The following is a 25,424-nucleotide window of genomic DNA, read 5'->3' on the forward strand; positions in this document are numbered from 1 at the left end:
GCATTCATTGGAGTGTGAATGATAGAAAACGCAAACTCCTGGGTTTTCCGTTACAAAACAGCCGATCAGAGTTGGTTCAGTCAACTCTTAATATATTCATATTAAGCTTTCTTTCTCCACTCATCCACGTGCTATCATCAGTGAAGGTCCACAATTACCCAATGCCACGACATATAGTAGATGAAGTACTGTCTCCCATTTTAATCCAGTGGACCGAGAAACATAAATACCTGTCAGTACTGATACACACTAGATGAACCCATGGCACCATGCAACAGCTTCCCTGAGGCCTACAGCTATCTTTTCTTCTTATCTTCTCCTTGTGTCCCCTATATGGTGCCACATTTTTAAGGAAAATGCATTTGTTTGTTGAGCAGCAGAGTTGAGTAAATTGAAATACTTGCCAAGTCTTCTCTGTCAGTGCTAAATAGCATCTTCTGCTATTGACTCTTGCTAATCAGGTGTCTGATGGGCACCTGAGTAGTGGCATCTGTGCACACAGACCCCACTACAGCGGCCAGTTTTGTCTGCTCCAAACATTCCACATTTAACTGATCTGAATAGGACCTTCCCTATAGGGCAGCAGGCCCTATTCAAACTCTTGTTCTTGTTCTGCAAAACCAAATTGCAGCATTATTTGATGTGAACTCTACTACCATCTCTTAAATTTAAGGCCAAGTGCCATACAATGCACTCAAAAAAATGAAACGTTGACTTTAATTAAAATTATTTTGTCAACAGGTTCCACGAAATTGAATTATGTTAGTTTAAAGCAAAAATCTTTAGTTCATCTAATTTAAAAAAACTACTTAAGATTAACAAGACATATTTAAGACTAACTAAATCAAGTTATGTTGTATGAACATAGATGATATATTTTCAGGTTAGATAGTTTAGATTAGTTACTTCAACACATTTCTTATTTGTGGCAGTAAAATGTTAAATTTAAGTTAGATTAATTCAAATATTATATTTTCAGCCACCTTGTGCTTTATTAATTAGTTTTACATAAATCTATTTTGTCAACAGGTTCCACACAAATGAATTAAGTACATCCAACTTATTTTTTAAAATTTATTTTATTGCCAACACATTCAGTGAGCATTTGTGTAAACCCAGTCCAAAATAAAACACAACAGCTCATTAGGGTTAGTAATTAACAGTATGTAGACAGATGCAACATCAAGACTTTAAATTAAATGTCTGTATCTACCAGAAATAGAAGAAAAAAAAACGCATTGAAGATCACATAACACATTGATAAGATGACACTTGAGTTATGCACATGTGATGCTAGTAAGGTCTGTGAGTGTTTTTTTCTTTTAGTGTCTAAAATGGATAGCAAAGTTGCTATTTGCAATGATTGCTTAGGGTCAGTCCAGTAACACAATGCCAATGAAGTGCTTTCCTTTAACAATGCAAAGTGAAGTGTCCACCTCAACAGCCACAATTTAAAAAAAAAAAAATGCAACAACAACAACAACAACAACAACAACAACAACAACAATAATAATAATAAATAGTCCACTGATATTAGCAATCAAAGAAAATTACATCACCATCCCAAATAAAACTTTAACAAAACATGCCAACATTATGGTCTAACAATAAAACAGCTTGTCAGCGTTCAGTTTTTTTGCAACAGCACAGCAGTAACCATTTAACACTCGCCACTGTCAACATTTATTTTACCAGTGTTTGGGCAAAAAACTTCAGATGTAAACATTTTAACATGGAAACAATTGTTCGTCTTTAAAAGTCCACAAAATATACATTCATCCTGCATTCCCAACTTGGATGATCTGATATCCTCGTGTTGGTGTTGTTCCCAGACCATCATGAAAATGTTGTTCCAGGTTCAACATTGCAAGTGACCAATCACATTGTTGTGACGTTATTCTATTCCAAGCCATTCGTGCATTTATGAAATTCCAATGTTGCAAGGACAATATCAATTCTGCTTACTGTTTATTAAAGGGTTACGGTTAGGGTTAGGGTCAGTTGATCGGCGGACAGAGGCGGTTTCACGCAGCTTAAGTACAGTTTTTTGTTTTACGCCGGTTTTTCCCGAAGTCGCAAAAGTATGACGTCACAACATTCTGATTGGTCACTTGCAATGTTGATCCTGGAACAACATTTAGTATGATGATCTGGGAACAACACCAACACGAGGATATCAGATCAACCTCCTAACTTACCCTTATTTTTAGTATGTATTGCAATTACCTTTACAATGCACACAATGTAACACAAACTGAATATGAACATATTTCTACCTCATAACAATATGCCTTGAACGCTAATATACACACCACCCTTCAACATTTCTGGTGCAGTATCATCTCTCAATTAAATCCTTTAAATCTCAATACTTTTGATTGTCTCTTAGCTTTCAGTCTTGAGGTTAACTGAGATTCAGTGCATATATCCCACCCATTAAGAGTGCACATGCAGAGGCCAGGTCTTCCAGGTCATGCAGGACACACTAGATGGTTATACCCACATCGGCTGGAGGAGTGCTGGCATCAGCTCTTTCGATGGTAAAGATAGCAAGGGTAATTTGTTCCAGCTCCCTCTGAACAGCTGTAGCTTAGACACAAAAACATAGAAAAATGGCATCCAGTTTTAAAAAAAGAAAGAAAAAGGGCCAAAGCTACCCTTTAATGACGTAAACACAATATTAGGAACATGCACCCCAGTGCGCCACTATTTTAGACTACAGATTCAACGATAAATATAAATAGTTTGGGTATACAAGAAGATTTCCCAAAACATTTAAACAGGTTCCATGCAAATTACAACAACAACAACATTACAACATGCAACAACATTAGTTATTCAAAATTTGGTTTAATACAGATAAAAAACTAAACTAAAATTACCAACCAATTATTCTTTGAAGAGGATGCTTGGGTCTTCATTCAGGTAAAAAGGTAGTGCCCTGAGGACACACTCCCTCCCCTTTTCAATGGTTTCCTTCTGTAGAGAGTGGCAGAGATACAGGAAGAGAAAACAGATATACTTTAGGATGACAGAAACTCACATTATACGCAAAATGAATGACATATCCACTGCACAGATAGACATGTACACAAGACCAACTAATCATCACATGGACATGAATAGTTAACCTGTTGGGCAGGGTTTCCACCACATTATATATGTCCATAATGGAGGTAAAGACAAACTAATACATCATCTTTTTTGCATTCAAAACATAACATAAAAACATTCACTTCTGGTTTAACCTAAATCAAGGGATCAGATTTTACATATGTTTAGGTAATTTAAATTTTCCAACGTTTTGAGTACCAAACTTTGTCTTGCTTAATATAAATGTAAGTGCACTGTGCAGCTACCATACACTAGCTGTTTAAATTTGAAAATGATCTTATTAGCCATAATATTTTGCTACCAACAGAATAACGCACCTGTGTGGCTGGGGCCAAAGTTTGTCTAATTTTCTTCCCTGCAACGCCTCCTTTTTTCTTGAAGACTTTTATGAGCTGGTCAGTGTATTGGTCAAGTTGTGTAAAAAGCCTTGGAACATGTGCAGCAGTAGTAATCCTCACATATTCTGCTTCCACCTGAAAATATGTCAACAAACACAACATACTGTACTGTAAATATACATACTATATGTACACATATACAAACTAAAACTAATGTAGTAAGACCTCATTAAAGCTATAATTTTAACACAAACATTTACACAAAATGCTAATGGAGCCATTACAGCTTTTATTGTTATTTATCAAGTTCCAAAAAATATTGATCACAGCTGATCTGAAAAGAATTTCATGCCTCAGGCCCTTGAACTGCAACCATGGTTCAGATGTGGAGAAGAAATAACAGGGGCATGGGATGGGTCACAAAAGAAAACTTAACTTATAAAACAGTTTTGTTTTTAAAAGTATAACAGTTCACATACCACATACAAGCTCAGCAATACCACATACACCACATCAGTATAGGAGGGAGCAGGTAAAGGCAGGATCTGAGATTTATAAAGAAAAAAAAAATTAATTCCTTAATTTCAAGAAGCAAATTATTGTTTGAATTACAACTAAATAAAATACTACTCAGAAGAAAAGCAAGAGATTGACACTGCCATGTGCTAACTTTCTATAGAAGCAATTATCACCAGGTCTGTCGACCTCCATTGTCTGTCCACTCATATGTCTTGAATAATTTTATTAAAAAAAGTAAGTGTGTACTTTCACAAACTGTAATTTATAACTACATTGATATGTATAACTCCGCTAGGAAACATGCTGTATTTACAGACCATTTTTACATAATACAGATTACTGATAGAGCAGAACAATGGTGTCACAGTGGCTTTCGCCCTTGACTTTTTGGATTTTAAATGTCACTTTATGCTATCCTTGCTATCCTATTCGATATTTCCGACTCTCGGATTACAGAAAAGGAATCCCAAGAAAGCAAATGGAAAAATAACCCCTTGAAAGAATAACCCCATGAACCCCTGTAGCTAATCCCTTAATAAAACAAAAAACAATAAAAATGTTTCTTACACAGTCCACAAAATAAGCATGTCCAGAACCCAGTAAAACTAATGTAAAACAAGCACACGCAAACGATATAACATGTCTTGTAAGACAAACGCAAAATATAACCATGCTGGACATATAGATACTACACAACATAGTCAAAGAAAAAAGTGGTCTTACCTCTCAAAGAAACAGCAGCTTGGCGCCAAAACAGCCTTTTTCAGTTAAATTTGAAGTCTTGTGCATGAGCAGGCACAAGCCGTGAAACCTTCTTGTTCTGCGCGGTTTCATTACAACTGTTTTTGCATTACTGCCACCTTGTGGATATACAAGGTATATCGATCCTCATTGACTTAACTTAAATGTTATGCGATCAAGTAACACATTAGTATTATGTACGTTGAATAATAGACACAATTACGTAGACTTGATTAGAAAAACATATGTTAACTTAACAAAAACATATATTTTAAGTAAAATGAAAATAAATAATTAATATACACTGAACAATCCACCTCATTCATTTTTTTGAGTGTGGGGGATGTCAAAGACAAGCCGCGAAGTGGGCGTTTCAAGAAGATGACACCACAGTAAGACTATTTTCTCAACCTGCACTTGGGAACCATGGGCAGTCTTCTACAGGTTTGCACAGCACTCTACCCAGATAATCCGGATCAGACTGCACACAGCCAGTCTCCTATCTTATAGGACTGCCAGGAGGCCTGTCCTGACTGTCCTTCACCAACAGGCCCATTTGCTCTGGTGTCAATAACATGTGCACTGAAATCTGTTAATTTCTAAGAAAGACAGTATACTCTGTGTTTGGCGTGATTCTATTATGCCACTATGTAAACTACAATGTAAAGAAATTCTTTTCTTCCTTTTTTTTTAAGTGTGAAACAGAAACTTTTTAGTTTTACTTCAAATTTTCCCAGAAAGGAGGATTACAATGTCTAAAATTGGCCTGACAGTTCCTCCTTTTACAGTCTTCATCTCCACTTTGTGAACGTGTTGGTCAGTGCTTGGAAGGGTTTTGTCTTTGGTTAAAACATCTCCAACCTTCAGAGTTGTTGTTTGTTTTTTTTCCAGTATCCAAAAAATCAACCCTTTGTCAGTGAACTGAGGTTCTGCTGTGAGTATGTCAGCTGCCAACCTTTCAGATAATAGAAGACAAGCCATTTTTTCACAAATATTCCAGAAGCAAATCTGACCAAGTCTAAGGATGGTCTAGCACAGGGGTGGGCAACTCCAGGCCTCGAGTGTCCCTGCAGGTTTTATGTGTCCTTGAACCAACACAGCTGATTTAAATGGCTAAATTAGCTCCTCAACATGTCCTGACGTTCTCCAGAGGCCTGGTAATGAACTAATCATGTGATTCAGGTGTGTTGACCCAAGGTGAGATCTAAAACCTGCAGGACACCGGCCCTCGAGGCCTGGAATTGCCCACCCCTGGTCTAGCATGTCTAAAGTCAGAATTCTGACTTTAATCTCAGAATTCTGGAAAAGAAGAGAAAAAAGACGTGCCCACTTCTTTTCTTCTCCCCCCCCCCCCCCCCAGTGGCCCTAATCCTCTTCCGTAATAAACTTCAGTTATTCATGTCCAGTTTTTTTATAAATCAGTGTCTATTATGGATTAGCTGCTCCCACATAATGTTAGCGTAATTAAAGTAAACATCTCTAATTTTGCCCTTATTGAATGTTTTTGTTTTTTGTGTGTGTTTTTTTTTTTTTTTTGCAAAAACAAAATTAATATATATAAAATAGAATACTATTCCCTTCAAAGTAAACAGTGCTCAGAAAGTGAGCTTCCTTGGGGAGGTTTGCACTCTCTGACTGCTTTTTTAAAATGTGTATGTCCTTTACACCTGTGCTGCTTTTGTCTATGCACAGCTCCGCCAGCTCTCCCGAGTGAATCATTCCAACATTGTTAAGCTCTATGGCTTCTGTGACAATCCAGTGAGTATATCTAACACTCAACATTTGCAACAATAAAAGTTTGAATTAAAAAAAAAGAAAAAAGTTGTCCCATTATGTTTTTATCTTGTCTGGATGCGAAGAAGCAGTGATAGGTTTAGAGTTGTTTTGATCTTCATGATTTTGTTGTATTTACAGTGGCTTGCAAAAGTATTCGGCCCCTTGAACTTTTCCACATTTTGTCACATTACAGCCACAAACATGAATCAATGTTATTGGACGTCCACGTGAAAGACCAACACAAAGTGGTGCACACGTGAGAAGTGGAAGGAAAATCATACATGATTCCAAACCTTTTTTACAAATAAATAACTGCAAAGTGGTGTGTGTGTGTGTGTGTGTGTAATTATTCAGCCCCCTGAGTCAACACTTTGTAGAACCACCTTTTGCTGCAGTTCCAGCTGCCAGTCTTTCAGGGTCTGTCTCTACCAGCTTTGCACATCTACAGACTGAATCTTTGCCCATTCTTCTTTGAAACAGCTCCAGCTCAGTCAGATTAGATGGACAGCGTTTGTGAACAGCAGTTTTCAGATCTTGCCACAGATTCTCGACTGGATTTAGATCTGGACTTTGACTGGGCCATTCTAACACATGGATATGTTTTGTTTTAAACCGTCCCATTGTTTCCTGGCTTTATGTTTAGGGTCGTTGTCCTGCTGGAAGCTGAACCTCCGCCCCAGTCTCAAGTCTTTTGCAGACTCCGAGAGGTTTTCTTCCAAGACTGCCCTGTATTTGTTTCCATCCATTTTCCCATCAACTCTGACCAGCTTCCCTGTCCCTGCTGAAGAGAAGCCCCCCCAGAGCACGATGCTGCCACCACCATATCTGACAGTGGGGATGGTTCAGAGTGATGTGCAGTGTTAGTTTTCCTCCACACACAGCGTTTTGCATTTTGGTCTCATCTGACCAGAGCAGCTTCTTCCACATGTTTGCTGTGTCCCCCACATGGCTTGTGGCAAACTGCAAACTGGACTTCTTATGGTTTTCTGTTAACAATGGCTTTCTTCTTGCCACTCTTCCATAAAGGCCAACTTTGTGCAGTGCACGACTAATAGCTGTCCTATGGACAGATTCCCCACCTGAGCTGTAGACCTCTGCAGCTCGTCCAGAGTCACCATGGGCCTCTTGGCTGCATTTCTGATCAGAGCTCTCCTTGTTCGGCCTGTGAGTTTAGGTGGACAGCCTTGTCTTGGTAGGTTTACAGTTGTGCCATACTCCTTCCATTTCTGAATGATGGCTTGAACAGTGCTCCGTGGGATGTTCAAGGCTTGGGAAATCTTTTTGTAGCCTAAGCCTGCTTTAAATTTCTCAATAACTTTATCCCTGACCTGTCTGCTGTGTTCTTTGGACTTCATGGTGTTGTTACTCCCAATATTCTCTGAGGCCATCACAGAGCAGCTGTATTTGTACTGACATTAGATTACACACAGGTGCACTCTATTTAGTCATTAGCACTCATCAGGCAATGTCTATGGGCAACTGACTGCACTCAGACCAAAGGGGGCTGAATAATTACCACACCCCACTTTGCAGTTATTTATTTGTAAAAAATGTTTGGAATCATGTATGATTTTCATTCCACTTCTCAAGTGTAAAATTGATCCATGTTTGTGGCTGTAATGTGACAAAATGTGGCAAAGTTCTCTTGCAAGCCACTGTATCTGTAGGATATGTGATTTTTTTTTTCTTTTATTCCCCCTCAGGTCTGTCTGGTCATGGAGTATGCAGAATGTGGATCTTTATATAACCGTAAGTCCTACTGTGTCTGAGCAAAGAGTTTTTTAAAGGGAAGTTAAGGAGATAGTTACTGAAACATGTTATAGTTTTTTTCCGTTGCATAGCTTTTCCTAGTATAGCTAATAAAAACGTCCTATTATTAGTTCAAAAGGTTTTCAGACCCTTTCATGTTTTCCATATCTTCTTTGTTAACCTTCACAGTGTACTTCCTAAGACAAAAATGGATGTCATAAAGCGCCCTGAGTGTTCAGATAGTGTAGAAAAGTGCTCTATAAGAAACAGTCCATTTACCATTTGGCATGTTTACATGTTAAAGTTAAAAGTCTGAATTGCCCTGTTACATAAGTATTCCAAACTTACAAGGTTTTCTTATCAATGATTCTCTTAGTTTGGTTGACCTTTCTTTTGTCTCTCATTTATAGAAACCATTGGCTTACTTGTTTGACCAAGACTGGTCATTCCTAATTATTGTCTAGTTTGGCTGGGTAGCAAGATCTAAGAACTAGACTGGATTTCAGACTTATTCCATTTTAAGATAATAGAGGCTACTGTGCTCTGGGACACTTTCAGTGCTGCAAAAACATTTTTGGTATCCTTTCCCAGAGCTGTGCCTTGATACAGTCCAAAGTTTAGAATCCCACAGCTCTCTTAGTGTCATGGCTTGGTTTTATCTTACATAACATATAAACATAATAACATATATAATAAAGAAGAACATCAGTGAGAGGTGTTTGAGACTTTATAGAAAGCTGTATGGCTTTCCTCATCGTCTTCATTGAATTCAAATAGACACGGGTATCTTCGAATGCAGTTGCAGAAGCATCTTAACGATTGTTGACAAATGTACGATATTTCAGTTATGCTGGTTCTAACAGTGTCTGAATATCCGTGGGATATTTTAGTATATTTAAAAAAACTGCTTAATTATTTAATAAAGCACAATGTTACAACAATGTAAGTAGTTAATTTTCAAATAAGTCTGGAGGCTACCATACCGTACCATTCACGCTCTTTACTAATTAATTCCAATGCATTTGAAATAGCAGAAAAATGACAGTCTCACATTATTGTGCTTATTGATATAATCATTATTTCTTTTCATCTCTGCTTCTCACTCAAAGTTCTGCATGGTGCAGACCCACAGCCCTTCTATACAGCATCCCATGCAATGAGCTGGTGTCTGCAGTGTGCCCAGGGAGTTGCCTATCTTCATGCTATGAAGCCAAAGGCTTTAATTCATAGGGACCTCAAACCACCAAAGTAAGATTCTCAATGATACAGATAATGATAAACAGTGCAGAGATTTAAGAGCACTCAAAACCTTTGTGGTGGCATTTTGGAACATGTGTTTTTTCCCCCCCACGGGTTTAAAAGTATTTCTGTTACAATTTATCTAAAGTATTAGTCACTCTTGGTGTTACTTGCTGATCGGTCTGTTGCTGCTGACCGACATAGCATAATAACTATGGGATGGATTGCCATGAAATTTTGTCCACATGTTTATTTTGCCATGATTATGAATCTTTATTTCCTGAAATTTGGCATTTTGAAGCTGACATTTGCAATATCAATTGAAGGAACAGAAGACTGTAAGACTGTTAGACTGCCATGAAATGTCATGCACACATTCACGCTCCACAGAGCATCATCATCTAACTTTTCTTCTAGGCGATATCATATTGATGATGGTATTTTGATCAGTTTTGATGAAGTATACTAGAATATAAATTTTAGATTTTTTGAAAGTCTTAAACCCCTGTCTGTACTGTTCCAGTCTACTGCTTGTGGCTCGTGGTACTGTGCTGAAGATATGCGACTTTGGAACAGCTTGTGATATTCAGACCTACATGACCAACAATAAAGGAAGTGCAGCCTGGATGGCACCAGAAGTATTTGAAGGTCAGCCATGAACAATATTTTTAGATATTAATCAAATCTTTGTTTGTCACAATGAGTACTTAGATTTGTGTCACTCACATTGTTGTTTTAGAAATGGGATTTAACAATCAAGCTTGCTTAATAACACTATGATTTTTCCATTTGATGATCTGGCTAGATGGAAACCTCTACCTATATCACTCATGGGAAGGGTCGCTTCAATAAAAATGATGGTCTTGCCAAGAATCAATTATTTATTTACACATATACCCATTTATACATATACCTTGTATAATCCAAAAAAATCGAGTATTTTTAACCCTTATGTGTTCCTTAAATGAACACACAAAAGATGAAAGTAAACAGGAGTACTCGCAGGCTAAGTGTACGGCCAAGAGAGAGGTGGAAAAGGCTTATAGTGAGTTGTTTAAGATGCTGGACACAAAGGAGGGAGAAAAGAACTTGTATCGATTGTCTAGGCAGAGAGCTCAAGCTGGAAAGGATGTGCAGCAGGTTAGAGTGATTAAGGATAGAAATAGAAATAATTTTACAAGTAAGACATCCACCCATGTTTTTCCTGCAAGATGTTTGCAGTCACCACTACATTGGAGCCATTGTCATGGAAAACAACCACAATTTTGCTCAGAGTAATATCCGCAGTCTTCTCAATCCAAGAAGCAATGGTTGGCCCACTGTGTCCTTCACGGGACGTTTTTGTGAGGCAATAATAAACCTAACCCTATAAAGTGACAAGTGATATACCTCTGTGGCAACACTGATCCAGACTGTAGCTGTCATGGTAATGTTGTTCTTTGCTGATTTATCAGCATCTTTAATCTTACCAAGAGGAGCTTCATACTTTACCTCCACAAGCTGTGTAGAAATAAATTCTGGAAGATAAACCAGTGTTGATCTGCTCAAAACCCGCCCACCTCTTCAATCTTGGACTCATGATCTCATGTTGGTCTCATGTTGTTATATACCACATTAAGAATGTTCAAATCTTGATTATGCAGCTGCCAGGATGGAGGAAAGGAAGCAGACTACCAACAAAATTCAGAGATGTAGTGAAGGAGGACAGGTAGAAGATTGGTATGACGGTAGAGGCACTGTGTTGACCCCTAAAGGAACCAGCCACAAAAAGATGAGATGAACACACAAAAATTTAATATCATTTAATTTAATAACTTAAATTTATTTGATGAAGTATTTGCTGCACTTCACTTGTCCCAAATTTTGTAAGCCTTATTCCTAAACGGATTAAATAAATTTTTCATCTCAAAATTCTACATGGAATGTCCCAAAAACCCAATGTGAAAAAGGTTACAGTGAAATTCTTCATTAAAAATAAAAAAAAAACAAATATAGCGTGTATATAAACATTTATAGACTTTGGTTCTTAAAATTGAGCTCAGGTGTATCCTGTTTCCACTGATCATTTGTCAGATTTTTCTTCAATTTGATTGGAGTCCATTTGTAGAAAATTCAGTTGATTGGATGTGATTTAGAAAGGCACCCACCTGTCTATATAAGGTCCCATAGTTGATCAAGCAAAGAAGTCCAATGTATTGTCTGTAGATCTTACCAGGAGAAATGAAGCCAGGAAGCCAAAGGGTAGTGGTTTTAAAATATATGAGAAACCCAGGAAAGATCAGAGTGTTGGCAGGTGTTGAAGGAGGACTACACTTGGTGTCAGTTAATTAACTATGACACGAGGGATATATAAATTTATTTAGTACAACTGCACGACTTTGTCACTGTGAACTACCTAATGACCATCACTTTTAACCTGTATTTTGCTGGCTATAACTTTCAGATTATTTTAAATATGGTTTTGGTTTATATTCTTCAGGCAGTAACTACAGTGAAAAGTGTGATGTGTTCAGCTGGGGGATTATCCTGTGGGAGGTCATCACACGCAAGAAACCCTTTGACGAGATTGGTGGTTCTGCATTTTGCATAATGTGGGCTGTCCACAGAGGTGAGTAGATTCTATTAGATAGTGAGGACCTTAACAGAGTACAAAAAAAGGTCCTTACTCACCTTGGGGGTAGTCTTTATCCTTCAAGCTCAAGTCCTCCATAAGAGGCCTGGGACCTTGAGGGTCCTGTGCAGCATCTTTGCTGTTCCTAGGACTGCACTCCCCTGGACAGACATCTCAGATGTTGTTCCTGGGACCTGCTGTAGTCACTCGCCAGCTTGGGAGTCACTGCCCCGAGCGCTTCAATTACCACTGGGACCACTGTTGCCTTCATCCTCCAGAGCTTCTCAAGCTCTTCTCTCAGGCGTGTGTGTTTGTGTGAGATCAAAGTAGCATGGGGTGAAGTTGGCCAACTATCGAAGTTACAGAAAGGTGTGATGTGGAAGGTGCCTGAGAAGTACAGCAAGCTGTCCATATCTGAGGCCTTGGAAACTGCCAAGCAAAGACTCATAGCCTTCAAGCCAGGCGCTTAAAGAGGTATACCAGAGAAATAGAAGCAGAAGAATAAACCAGCTGTTCTCCACAGAACAATCCAAGGTGTATTCTCAGTGGCAGGAAACAGCATGACAACAGCAACACCAAGGCTGGAGATGGAGCAATACTGGAAGAGCATATGGGAGAAGGATGCAGCCCATAATGTCAATGCTAAGTGGCTAGTGGATCTAAGAGCAGACTACAGCTAGCTCACTGAACAGGGTCCAGTAACCATCAAAGTGGCAGACATCCAAGAAAGGGTCTCCAGTATGAAGGATTGGACAGCACCAGGCCCCAACATGGTTCATGCCTACTGGCTGAAGAAGCTGACTGCACTCCACAAGCGCCTGGCAGCACAAATGACCCAGCTGCTAGTCAATGAGAGACACCTAAAATGGCTAAACAAAGGCCAGACAGTCCTGATCCCCAAGGAGCCCCCAGAAGGCACCGGTCCCATCCAACTACCGGCCAATAACCTGCCTCAGTACCACATGATTGCTCCTGTCAGGCATCATAGCAGCTAAGTTGAACAGGCACCTGGCTCAATACATGAGCAGCGCATGGAAAGGAATTGGGAGTGAAACACCAGCTACTGATAGATGGAGCAGTCGCCTGAGACTGCAAGACTAGGCTGGCCAACCTGTGCACTGCCTGGATTGATTACAAGAAGGCCTATGGCTCGATGGCCCACACATGGATCCTGGAATGCCTAGAACTATACGAGATCAACAGGACCGTTAGAGCCTTCATCAGGAACTTAATGGGAATCTGGCGTACAACACTTAGACGCCAACTTCAAGCCTATAGCACAAGTCACCATCGGTGCGGGATCTGTCCCACTGTCCTCAGTGCTGTTCTGCATAGGCCTGAACCCCCTGAATGAGATCATTGACAAGACTGGCTACTGATACAGACTACAGAATGGAGCAATTGTAAGCCACCTCCTCCACATGGATGGCATCAAGCTGTATGCCAAGAGTGAATGATACATCGATTCACTGATCCACACTCCAAGGATCTAAAGCAGCAGCATCGGAATGTCATTCAGACTGGAGAAATGTCATCGGATGGTAACGAAGAAAAGGTAGTCAAAACTGAGAGGATCGCACTACTGGAAGTAGTGAGAATAGCTACAAGTACCACAGACAAATAGGAACCACTAAGAGGCCGCTAGGAAAGCTGCAACCATCAAGTACCTGCAGAGAGTAAGGCAAGTTCTGAGTAGTCAGCTGAATTCGAGGAACAAGGTGATGTCGAGAATGACTGTGGTATGATCCTGTGGGACTTCCAGATACAGACGGACAAACTGGTGATGGCTACCCAACTGGACATAGTAGTGGTTGACAAGCAGGGAAGAGCAACCATGGTGATAGACACATCAGGAAGAAGGAACACAAGAACCTGGAGAAGTACCAAATGGCTCAGAGAAGAGCTCAGAAAGATGTGAAGTGTGAAGGTAACAGTGATTCCAGTGGTAATCAGAGCACTTGGTGCACTCTTCTTTAGCTCTCAGCGAAGGCGGTCGCACTTTTCTCCTCTCCTCCTCACCCTTATCTTCCCTGCTTAGCCTCTATGTCCTTGTCTTGTCTTGTGTGCATTACTTTCCCTGGAATAGCCTCCCACTGTCGTTCTCTAAAACCTAAAAGAGAATTATGGATTTGATCAACTGGTCTCTGAATGCTATTGACACCCTTTTCTCAACGAGAAATCTGGGCTCGGGAGAGCCTGAGTGCCCTGGAGGGACTTTCCCTGCCGGATACACGATGGACGGGTGGCAGAACTGGAGGATCATGTGCCTGGCGGGACTGTCGATCGAGGACGCTGAAGATATCTATCTATTCGGAACCATGATAACAGGCTAAGCTGGCTTAGCCCTGGTTTATCGGAGAAATAAGAGAGCGGAACCGGCTGTTCAAACCCCCCCAAGGCTGCCCGCTGGAATCGAAATGGAACGAGGCGCAACCTCTCACAACGAACGTAATATGGTCAACACCTTGGAGACGCTTGCAGCTGCTGTGAAGGCTCAAAACAACACCATTGAGCGTATGAGGGGAAACATCAGAGAGAGGCCTGCTCAAAATGAGACCCTTGAGCGACAGTTGGAAAACATCGCGGAACGGATCACTGCAGTTGTGAGGTCTCAGAATCAAAAGAACGATAACACCATGGAACAGAAGTTTGATACCATCATGGGGAGGCTCGCGACTCTCCAACGGGAGATCGAGAGGCCAGTGTGTTAAAGAGCAGCCTGAAAAATTCTCCTGGGCTGCTCGCATGGAAATTAACAAAACCAACATAAACATTGCGGATCCCCATCACGGCGCCAGCTGCAGGCCCAAGGCTGGAGCCGAACAATCACTCCCTGATAATGACTGTGTTACAGCTATTCTTCCCATCCCATGCAAGGACACCTGGATTGGCTGGAGGACTGTTTACTTAGCCTGATAGGCCGAAGGACACTGTCTCAGCTAAACTATGGACACGCACACACACACACTTACACTGATAAGCACTCACTCATCCCCCCTCCCTTTCCAACGCCTTCGATGCTTGTGCCCTACCGGGGAAGATAGCAGTCAACTGGACCAGCGCAGATATACTGCAGGACCGGATGCGCTGTCTACACCGGCTCTCTCTTACCCTTTACCCGCCCCTGTTGCTTGTCTTGTGTTTCTAAGGTGTATTGATAGTCATGTGCTTTTGTGCTGAGGTGGGTTTTTTTTCTGTTATCAAACTGTTCTCCCACTAGGAGCTCAGTCTGAGTGGAGTTTTTTTTTTTCTCCTCCTCTTACCTCATGTAGTGTATTTTCGTTGTTTTTTCCTATCAGCCTACCTTTCTGACATGTCTGCCCAATGTGATGTTTGTGTAAAGTTGGTCAGATGGTTCCTTTGTGAGTGCGCATGCGCCATTAGCGTGCTGCCTGCTGTAACCCTAATTTCCCTCGGGATGAATAAAGTATTCTGATTCTGATTATTAAAAAGAGTATGCAAAAAAAGGCAACTACCATTCTGATATTGCTTTACCATTTTTTGTTGTTTTCATTCATCCAGAAATCTCTCTGTAACTGCAGTCTTCAAGTAATTTTTTCACCATCATAATTTTCATCATCTATTCGTGTTCACAGTCTGGTCTGAGAAACTTCTAAATTTGTTTGTAGAGCACGAACAAATTCACAAAAATAATGCTGAATTAAATATGTGAGTGAAATGTTTGTCGACGATTTACGAGACATTTGTGTGTACACACCGAATGAGGTCTTTTCTCTTGACATAATACGAAGTTTTGTTCATAATGGTGATAATGGAAACCATTGTTCTCTTCTGGCTGACTGGTTACTACGACAGGTACTCGACCTCCTCTGATCAAAGACCTTCCAGAACCCATAGAGACTCTGATGACACGCTGCTGGGACAAAGAACCCAGCCAGAGGCCATCAATGAATGAGGTCAAAAACACTATGAATCATCTAATGAAGGTATAGTGCCACTACATGGAACCACGAATTATCATTTTATTTCAGTTTGTGTGTACAGTAAAGAAATGAATTATAGCATTTGTTTTCTCAGAAATTCAGTCAAATTTAGGTTTTTTTATGATGTGGTTCACTCCATCTCAAATCACCATGAATCTCCTGCTCAGCCCTCATTGTTTTGAATTTTTTCTGCACATTGAAATCTGAGGCGTGTGTTTTAAACAGAATGATCTAAAAAGATTAAAGGCTGAAATTTTCACTTTTTTCTGTTTTGTTTTGTACCATCAAAATGAATCTGACATTTGGGACTGACTTCCCTGGAGGAGTCTGATAATAAACTGTCAAAGATACTTAGCCACATTAAAAACTCAAGTGCCAATGTAACTGTTTTTGTGCGTAAAAAGAAATATAGTAAAACAATTAAAAGTAATGACATGACAAATTGGAACTATATCTAGAAACAATTAAACAAATGATCTTTTGAGAAGGTTTTATAAATCAGATGAACCTAGAGCAGTGTTTCCCAACCACTGTGCCACAGCATATAGTTGTGCCGTGGAAGATTATCTGGTTCCACCTGATTACTACTCTAAGCCAGCAGCATGAGTAACGGGCAGAACAATTACATTCTCTTCCACTAGAGGGCAGTACAACTACCTGCTCAAATTACATCGGTTGCCAACTGCCAGTAAAACAGAAGACGAAGAAGAAATTACATAATAGTCATGCTGTGAGACAACCAGCGCCTAATAACAATAGATAAATATTTGAAAGAAAAAGTAGTCAGTCCGGTTCTGATAAATATTTATGCCCCGAACTGGGATGATGATAAGTTTATTGGCAAAATAATATCATTAATTCCAGATATGAACTCAAAACAGCTGATTTTTGGTGGAGACTTGAACTGTGTGATGAATGTAACACTTGACCGTTCCAGCTCTAAACCTACAAATCTCTCCAAAAAAGCCAAGATATTATCTGTTTTTATGGCCCAAATAGGTTTTGTTGACCCCTGGCGGTTTTTATTTCCACAAAGTCATTTTCTTTTTTTTCTAATGTACATCATTCATATAGTAGAATAGACTATATGAGTACTGAATATTTAACCATTGTAGAGTCAGATCATGCCCTGTACTTTTCTCTCTACCAATCAGAACGCCCGCCTTGGAAGTTAGACAGGACTCTCCTGGCAGAGAAGGGTTTGTGTGAAATGATATAAAAAAAAAAATAGATGACTTTCTAATTTTTAACCAAAAAGATAATGTTTCACCTTCTCTCTTGTGGGAGACACTAAAGGCTGTAATCAGGGAAGAAATCATCTCATATTCGTTTAGAAAACACAAAATGAATTGAAATAGGCAAGAACCATTTCTATGGTAGGTGCTCAGTACTCTCTCTCCCTCTCCTGAGCTCTACAAAAGGAAGCTAGACCTCCAAATACAGTATAATTTGCTATCAACTGAAAAAACCGAACGTCTTCTGTTAAAGTCATGAGGTTATGTATATGAGCATGGCGATAAAGCCGGACGTTTATTAGCACATCAACTTAAATGCCACTCAGCCGCACAACAAATCCCACAAATACGAAAAGATGATGGTGAGTTAACAATTGACCCCGAAGAAATTAAAGAAACCTTCACGGCGTTTTATTCAAATCTTTATACATCTGAGATTACAAGTGACTGCTCTGCTATGGAGCATTTTTTTGACAATCTTCAGGCTCCTCTTGTAACAGCGGCCCATAGGACTGAAGCTGAACTTCCACTCAATCATGCAAAAGTGACTACTGTACTAAAGGCGATGCAAAATGGCAAGGCACCCGTCAGGGCTGTCCGATCAGCCCATTGTTATTTGCCCTGGCCATAGAGCCCCTCTCTATTACACTCAAAACTTTGCCATCAATTGCAGGTATTTGTAGGATGGATAAAGAGCATAGAGTATCCCTCTATGCAGATGATCTGTTAATGTATGTATCTGATCCCGTTTCATGTGTCCCCCATATCCTCCACACCCTAAGCAGCTTTGGCTCCATCTCTGGGTACAAACTGAACTTCAGTGAAAGTGAATGCTATCCTGCTAATGACCTGGCTCTTCAAATATAGAGCAGTGCTATACCTTTCAAAACAGCCAAAAATGGCTTTAAATATCTAGGCATAAATATAACGAGATTTGCACAATCTCTATGAAGAAAATTTCTGCCCGCTACTTGAAAAGGTCAAATTGGACTTAAAGAAATGGAAACCACTTCATCTATCGTTGGCAGGGAACGTAAATTGTATAAAAATGAATATACTCCCCAAGTTTCTTTATCTATTTCAGTGTATCCCACTTTACCTTCCAAAATCATTTTTTAAATCTATTGATAAAGCTTTGGTCTCATTTATATGGGATGGGAAAAAACCTAGAATACGCCTGGATCAGTTACAGAGGCCTAAAGACCTAGGTGGTTTAGCCTTTCCAAATTTCGGCCATTAATACTGGGCCTCAAATGTTCAAAAAATAATTTATTGGCTCCACACCCCAGATGAAGATTGGTGCCAAATTGAAGCGGCGTCTTACATTTCCACCTCCCTTAGAGCCTTGGTCACCTGCAGCCTTCCAGTTTCCTCACGGCTGTACACCGACAGTCTTATAGTTCTTAACACCCTCAAAATATGGGCTCAATTTTAAAAGAACTTTGGGTTTAAAAATCTTCTCCATTTGAGCCCTATTCATAATAATCATCTTTTCCCTCCTGCCAGATTAGACTCTGAATTTGCTCTTTTGCAGAGACGAGGCATCCACAATTTTTTTGACATGTACATAGACGGTGTATTGGCAAGTTTTCAGGATTTGTCACAAAAATTTGACCTCCCTCGGTCCAGCTTATTTAGATACTTTCAAGTTCGCACTTCCTTCAGCATTATAACCCCAACTTTCCAAATATAACACCATTTACTGGTGTTGATGATCTGTTGAAACTCACATTTAAGCCTAAAGGTCTTATCTCAAGGATCAGTAATTGTATAGCCTCCTTTAAGAATATAACAATGGCAAAGATCAGAGCGGACTGGGAGGATGAGCCGGGGGTGGACTTAGAGCAGGAGACCTGGGAGAGCGCTCTTTTAAGAGTAAACAACAGCACTTCTTGTGCCAAATTAAACATCATAAAGTTCAAGATTCTTCACCACATTCATTACTCTAAGGCAAGACTGGCCAAAATATTTCCAAACATAGATGCAAGCTGTGAGAGATGTAGAAATCCTTCTGCAGATTTAACACATATGTTTTGGTCATGTCCAACTTTAAAAGCCTACTGCTCAACAATTTTCAAAACACTGTCTGAAGCATTGAATGCTGAGCTTCAACCCAATGTAGTCATGGGTATATTTGGTGCTACAGATAGAGGACATAGAACATTAAGGAAAAGCTACAAAAACATAATCGCTTTCACTACACTGCTTGCGCGCAGAAAGATATTATTGCATTGGAAGTCACAAAAGCCACCCAAAGTGGCTCTGTGGTTCAGTGACCTGTCACAATTTATACAGCTGTACTCTCAAGGGGTCGAAGGAGAGATTCTTTGCCGTTTGGGATACATTGCTAAAACATTTAGAGAAAATTTAAACCATACCCATCTGATACTCGCTTGGCAGCTACCGTATACCCTTATTGTTGTGATGGTGATTAATTTTGTGCAAACTATTGCCTTTTACGTGCACATCTTTAAATATAGTGAATTTTGATGTACCTCATTTAAATTTTTTTTTTCCTCTGGATTGGTGTCCAAGATGTTCTTGGGGTGGGGTATGCATATAAAAGAAGCATTGTGACTTTGTTACATGTATGTCTTTGTATTACATTCTTGACGCTCAATAAAAAAATATTTTAAAATATTTTAAAAAAGAAAGAAAAAGTAGTCAGTCTTACCTGGTCCTGGAGAAAACTCCTACCCAGATGAAGGCCCTAGCATGAGTAGTGGTCAGAAGAAAGCAAAAAGGGTATACTGGGGGCAAACCGAGCTAATTCTGCTTATACCTGGTGCGCAGGGAAAAATTATCGGAATGCTTTTTGTGACATTTTTGTTTGGTGGTGTGGCGTGTGATTTTTCTGATGTGAAGTATGTGCCGTGACTCCAAAAGGCTGAGAAACACTGGCCTAGAAAGAGTTCTTTAAAAATGCAGGGTGCTATGTGTGCATCTTCCAGTACTTTCCAGGTTCCGATGAACCACTGGATCTTCCTCATCAGTCGTCAGCCAGCAGAAGTGGCTCTTCGTCAGCCACAAGCACGGGTAACCATGCTACAGCTTCTACTAATGCATGATCACTTCAACAGCTATTTCAGTCTCTGCTAACTTTTTTTTATAATAAATGGAATTGAAATCATTCCATGTTAAATCATTAATATTATCACAAATGATTTCTTTATTTCTGCTCAGACTCGTATGCTGACTGCACTATCAACTGTAGCCGGAGTGATGACGACATAGAACACACAAACTCAGTTGGTAGAGAGGAAACCCTGAAAAGTCCCGAGTCCAAATTTCCACTTCAGTTCAAGCCCTCAAAGGTAATAGAACATAATCACACAGTGATCACACTTCTTCACAGTGTTTTGCTTTGAACCTGTTTTATGATTTTATTTTATTATTTTTTATTATTTTATGATTTTCAAATCCCAGAGTCCTGCATCGCGTACTGGTCTGCCCAGGACCTCAGGTGTGGACACTCAACCAGGGCCTTCCCAAAACTCAACCCACTCGAGCAGTTCTCCAATCAACTCTAGCCAGTCAGAACTGAAGATGACATTCAGCTCCACAGGTAGATTCACACAATATTATTTTCCTGCAAAATAATCATCAATTCAACCTTTAAAATATATGTGTCTGAGTAAATACTGTACCCGCCCCGCCGTGGACACATTGCAGTCATATTAGAAGATAGTAACTGCTGTTGACCTGAAGCAAGGTTTACAAGACGTCTGCCAAATTTAAAGACTGTGGTAAACTAATTTGTTTCTCTGTATACAGACAGTTTTTAGATTGTTTTCTATTTCCGTTTTGCCATCAATGTTCTATAACTCATTGGTTTTTAACTCTACATTTTAAAACATCAAAATAGCTCATGCTGTGTTAGACTTTTAGAAGCTCAAATTACTATACATGTATTTGGATGAGAGGGTGAAGTTACTGTCTAACACTAGCTGTTTGGTTAGCAACCTGCGTTTATAAATTGTATGAGACATGATTAATGCATAGCATTCTGACCACCAACAGGTGAAGTGAAAAACAATGATTTTCTCTTCATTATAGCACCTGTTGGAGGGGGGGATATTTTAGGGAGCAAGTGAACATTTTATTCTAAAAAGGTGATGTGTTAGAAGCAGGATAACTGGGGCAAGCGTACGGATTTAAGTGAGTTTGGAGGCCTCACTTTGCTGCTTACAGTGCTTAAATGTTGCTAACATTTTGATGCCCGATACAACAGCACACTTTCAGAATTGAATGGCTTGATGGAGTGCATGCCTCGATGGGTCAGGGCTGTTTTGGCAGCAAAAGCGAAACCAACACAATGTCTAAGGAGCTTGGAAAGAAAGCGACTGGACTTGTTAAAGTTTCGTGAAGATGTTTCATCTCTCCAACAGGCTTCTTCAGTTCTAAAACCAAATGGTGCAGCCACCTCTTGGTTGCACCTATAAATTGTTTCCATAAAGATTATGAATGGAAATGGAGAAAGCCAACATCCACTGGAAATGAGTCTGACTTGCTGCTGGCGATATGAATCAAGCTGTCACTACAGCTCTACAGAGGCTGAATGACCTGCATCAATAGGCATGATACCCCATACTCCCAAAGTAACCCTTGGAGATGGGGTCGAATGCCTTCACCAAATACTCAGAAAAACCTACCAGGAAGAACCCAGGGACCTACTGGGTCTGATAATGGGTCCAGTGATTTCATCCAAATGGTGCAGAGTGCAGGGTATTTAAACCTATTGGGGGCTATCCCTTAGGGTTCGTGATCCACTCGTGTGCTTCATCACGTGAGCCGAGGTGTGAAAAATGTTGGATCTCCAGTGTCACCTGTTGTAGCCAACCTTTACATAGAGGAAGTGGAAATTAAAGCTCTTGGCTCTTTCAAATGGACAGTACCTAGCCGCTGTCAAAGATATGCAGATACCTGCTGTTGCTCAGATACCCAGGGGACTGCTCAACTCCACTGCTGTTTGGGGCCAGTGAGAGTCATCTAATACCCTGGGTCGCCTACATGTTGGGTTGTGGCTACAGCTCCCAGTGTATCCGCACTTGCTGCTTCATCATGTACCCATCTCCACAGGACTTTACTGTATGTGTGAGTGTGGGTGGTTCACTAAGGGTTTCAGACCCAGCAGTGGTTTCAGACTCATTGGCTACCCTTACCTGGTTCGACCAGACATTTGAAGCTTTTGCCAGGGTGTGGCCACTGTTGCATGCTATTGAATTCAAATAGCTGCGAGGAGCCACAGGTGAGAGTACCAACAGGGAAGGAACTACTCAAAGGACAAACTGCTCCAAGGAGCATGACATGTCCCCTTATCAGAGGTACTACCTCTCCCTGCCACTCCATACAGCCCAACTTCCTTTGACTACCATGACCTGGATGACAGAGAACCTACACAGACAAACCAACACAATAATAGGCAGGTGGTCATAATGTTATGCCTAATCTGTGTAATACCTGGTCAGTACCTAGTGATAGACTCCTTGTTTGTCTTCTTTGGTAAAACCTAGCACCTCATAACACTTATCTTCTAGTTCAGTCACAGATGTGGCTCAGTGAATGCATTAGTCTGACCACAGTAGCATTAGATGGTTCACTGCCAGTGTTTGGATTTGTGTTTGAAAAGTAAAAGTGTGTGTGTGTGTGTGTGTGTGTGTGTGTGTGTGTGTGTGTGTGTGTGTGTGTGTGTCTTTAGCTACCAATGGAGTAGATGGCTATCTGAAACTGGATTATCAGCTGCAGGTAAGATGGTATTTTTATTGTGCTTAAAAACACAAAAACATAGCTGTAGTTCACCATGGTATTGGATTACAGTTTTCTCTGCCTTTTCTAGGTGAAGACATATACCCACACACTTACATTTAGTGTTTATGCATGTATTAGTTATTGTTTTGTAAGTATGAGAACTCTAAATTATAAGTAATGTAGAAGATCTGCTAAATTCAGCAAAATATATATTTTGAAATTTAAAATGTATGTAATACTAAAATGTGATGTTTCTATTTCTTATGTTTGCCTAAATAAGTAAAATGTGAATATGTTTGAAATTCTGGACATGCAGGCATTTTTGGCCACTACTCCGACTTACCATGGAGGCATCCTTGTCAAAGACCTGAACCACCTGAACACCATTTATTTCTGCCATTTGTATCTGTAGTCTCATTCTTTTAGTCACTACCCGTGCTTATGACCACAGGTGAGGATGGGGTCATAGATCAACCACTAAAACTTCACTTTCACACTCAGCTGCTTCTTAACCATGAGCCCCTGAAATGAGACCCAGGAAGAGGGTGATAGATTGCCTGAAGCAGTTAGGACAGGACAGTGCCACTGACCGGACTGGCTGTATCTAGGGGAATCTACACCAAGTCTGTATGGTTTACTGAAGATACATAAACAGGGTGCACCTTTAAGACCGATTGTCTGCATGATCAACTCAGTCACCTATAACATCTCAAAGTTTCTGGCTTCAATTCTCAATCTGTTGGTATCTGAACACCACATCCAGAACACCTTGGAGTTTGTTGAGAAGGTGAGAGATGTCATTATGGAGGCAGATGAAACCATGGTCTCGTACGACGTTACATCTCTCTTCACTTGCATCCCAGTCATGGAAGCGTTGGAGGTAGTCCGTAAGAGATTACAGGATAACCCCAACCTCAGCAACAGGACCGCTCTCAGCATCCACCAAGTGTGTTTGAACTGTGTCTTCATTCTACCCTGGAACACCAAGTCATTGGTTCAGGTATGTGGATGATACCTGGGTGAAAATCAAATCTCAGGACGTTCCACAATTCACTGATCACATTAACTTGGTGGACCAAGACATCAAAGGGAGGATACGAAAAGTGGCAGGTTAGCCTTCTTAGACTGTGAGATTTCCATCAGTAATGGGCGACATCTAAAACTGATGTGTACAGTAAACCTACACATACGGATCAGTATTTAAGGTTTGACTCTCATCATCCACTGGAGCACAAACTGAGTGTCATCAGGACGCTACAACACAGAGCGAACACCATCCCCACTGACACAGCGGCCAGAGAAGCAGAAGAACATCAAGAAGGCCCTGAGTAAATGTGGTTATCCCAGCTGGACTTTTGTCAAAGCTGGGAAGGCTCCTAAAGAAAGCTGCAGATGATCCAGGAGAAAAATACAACCTCCGACTAAGCGAAAACCTGTAGTGATCCCGTACGTGTCAGGAGTATCGGAGCAGTTGAGACGCATTTTTTCTAAACACCGGGTCTCTGTGGCTTTTAAACCCCAAAACACACTGCACCAAACACTGGTCCACACCAAGGATCGGGTCCCCCGACACAAGCAGAGTAACATAGTTGTTAAGTGCCAGGAGGATTGCCAGGATTTATACATCGGGGAAACCAAACAACCTCTGGCTAAGAGGATGGCACAACACAGAAGAGCCACCTCGTCAGGCCAGGACTCTGCAGTCTATTTACACCTACAGGCCAGTGGACACTCTTTCAATGATGAGGATGTAACATCCTGGACAGGGAGGAACGCTGGTTTGAGGGCGGAGTCAAGGAGTCCATTTACATGAAAAGGGAAAGACCATCTCTGAATTGAGGAGGGGGCCTAACGGTACATCTGTCACCATCTTACAATGCTGTGACTGCAGCCATTCCCCAACTCTCTGTGAATGGGACTCATGCTTATTGATTGGTGGTCATGACAATTTCCAAATTAATGATCAAGGAGCTGACGTAACAGCCCACTGTTCCTTCAGTGGGCTGGTTTCAGTCATTATGCAAATGTACTGTTTATAAGGTTGTGGAAACCTGCAGTCAGCTGAGACTGAAGAAGTCACCTGGATAAGTGATGAATCGTTTCTCCCACTGAAAACGCTACGTGGATGATTGAGCATGCATCCATACGTTACTTCAGATGCTGCACCAATCCATCTAGCTGTAAAAAAGAAAAAAAAAGATTATGGTAATTACCATGTGCCAGAATGAGGACCCACACACATGATCTGCACTTTCTGGTATCTTTTATTTGTAAGGTTTTATTTCCCACTTTATCATAGCACAAGCAGCATTTCAGCTGCTCTTCACACACACACACACACACACACACCCACCCCTCTGGTCCCGGCACCATCCTTAAAGGGGAGGTGTGTTTTGCTGATGGAGATCAG

General features: G+C 40.5%; 1 protein-coding gene and 1 long non-coding RNA gene across 2 annotated transcripts in view; one reads left to right on the forward strand and one right to left on the reverse strand.

Annotated features, from left to right (window-relative positions):
• Window positions 1-25,424, forward strand: part of LOC146611551 (mitogen-activated protein kinase kinase kinase 7-like) — a 31,811-nt gene that overhangs the window by 1,111 nt on the left and 5,276 nt on the right. Inside the window, exons 3-12 of the mRNA XM_085342623.1 lie at window positions 6,405-6,470; window positions 8,192-8,237; window positions 9,347-9,485; window positions 10,000-10,124; window positions 11,956-12,084; window positions 15,904-16,034; window positions 20,218-20,302; window positions 20,450-20,580; window positions 20,693-20,831; window positions 22,965-23,011. Coding sequence (XP_085198749.1) covers window positions 6,405-6,470; window positions 8,192-8,237; window positions 9,347-9,485; window positions 10,000-10,124; window positions 11,956-12,084; window positions 15,904-16,034; window positions 20,218-20,302; window positions 20,450-20,580; window positions 20,693-20,831; window positions 22,965-23,011 — 1,038 coding nt within the window. The remainder of the gene's footprint in view (window positions 1-6,404; window positions 6,471-8,191; window positions 8,238-9,346; window positions 9,486-9,999; window positions 10,125-11,955; window positions 12,085-15,903; window positions 16,035-20,217; window positions 20,303-20,449; window positions 20,581-20,692; window positions 20,832-22,964; window positions 23,012-25,424) is intronic.
• LOC146611552 (uncharacterized) lies at window positions 2,886-4,781 on the reverse strand. Its single transcript, XR_014904930.1, has 4 exons — window positions 4,695-4,781; window positions 3,932-3,997; window positions 3,432-3,587; window positions 2,886-2,979 (listed from the first exon to the last, which is right to left on the reverse strand). It is a non-coding gene; the product is annotated as an uncharacterized LOC146611552 (long non-coding RNA).

The sequence above is a fragment of the Diplotaxodon limnothrissa genome, linkage group LG19, assembly GCF_057381915.1.
Source record: "Diplotaxodon limnothrissa isolate DT_005_m linkage group LG19, D_limnothrissa_male_GT1.1, whole genome shotgun sequence".
Classification (NCBI taxonomy): domain Eukaryota; kingdom Metazoa; phylum Chordata; class Actinopteri; order Cichliformes; family Cichlidae; genus Diplotaxodon; species Diplotaxodon limnothrissa.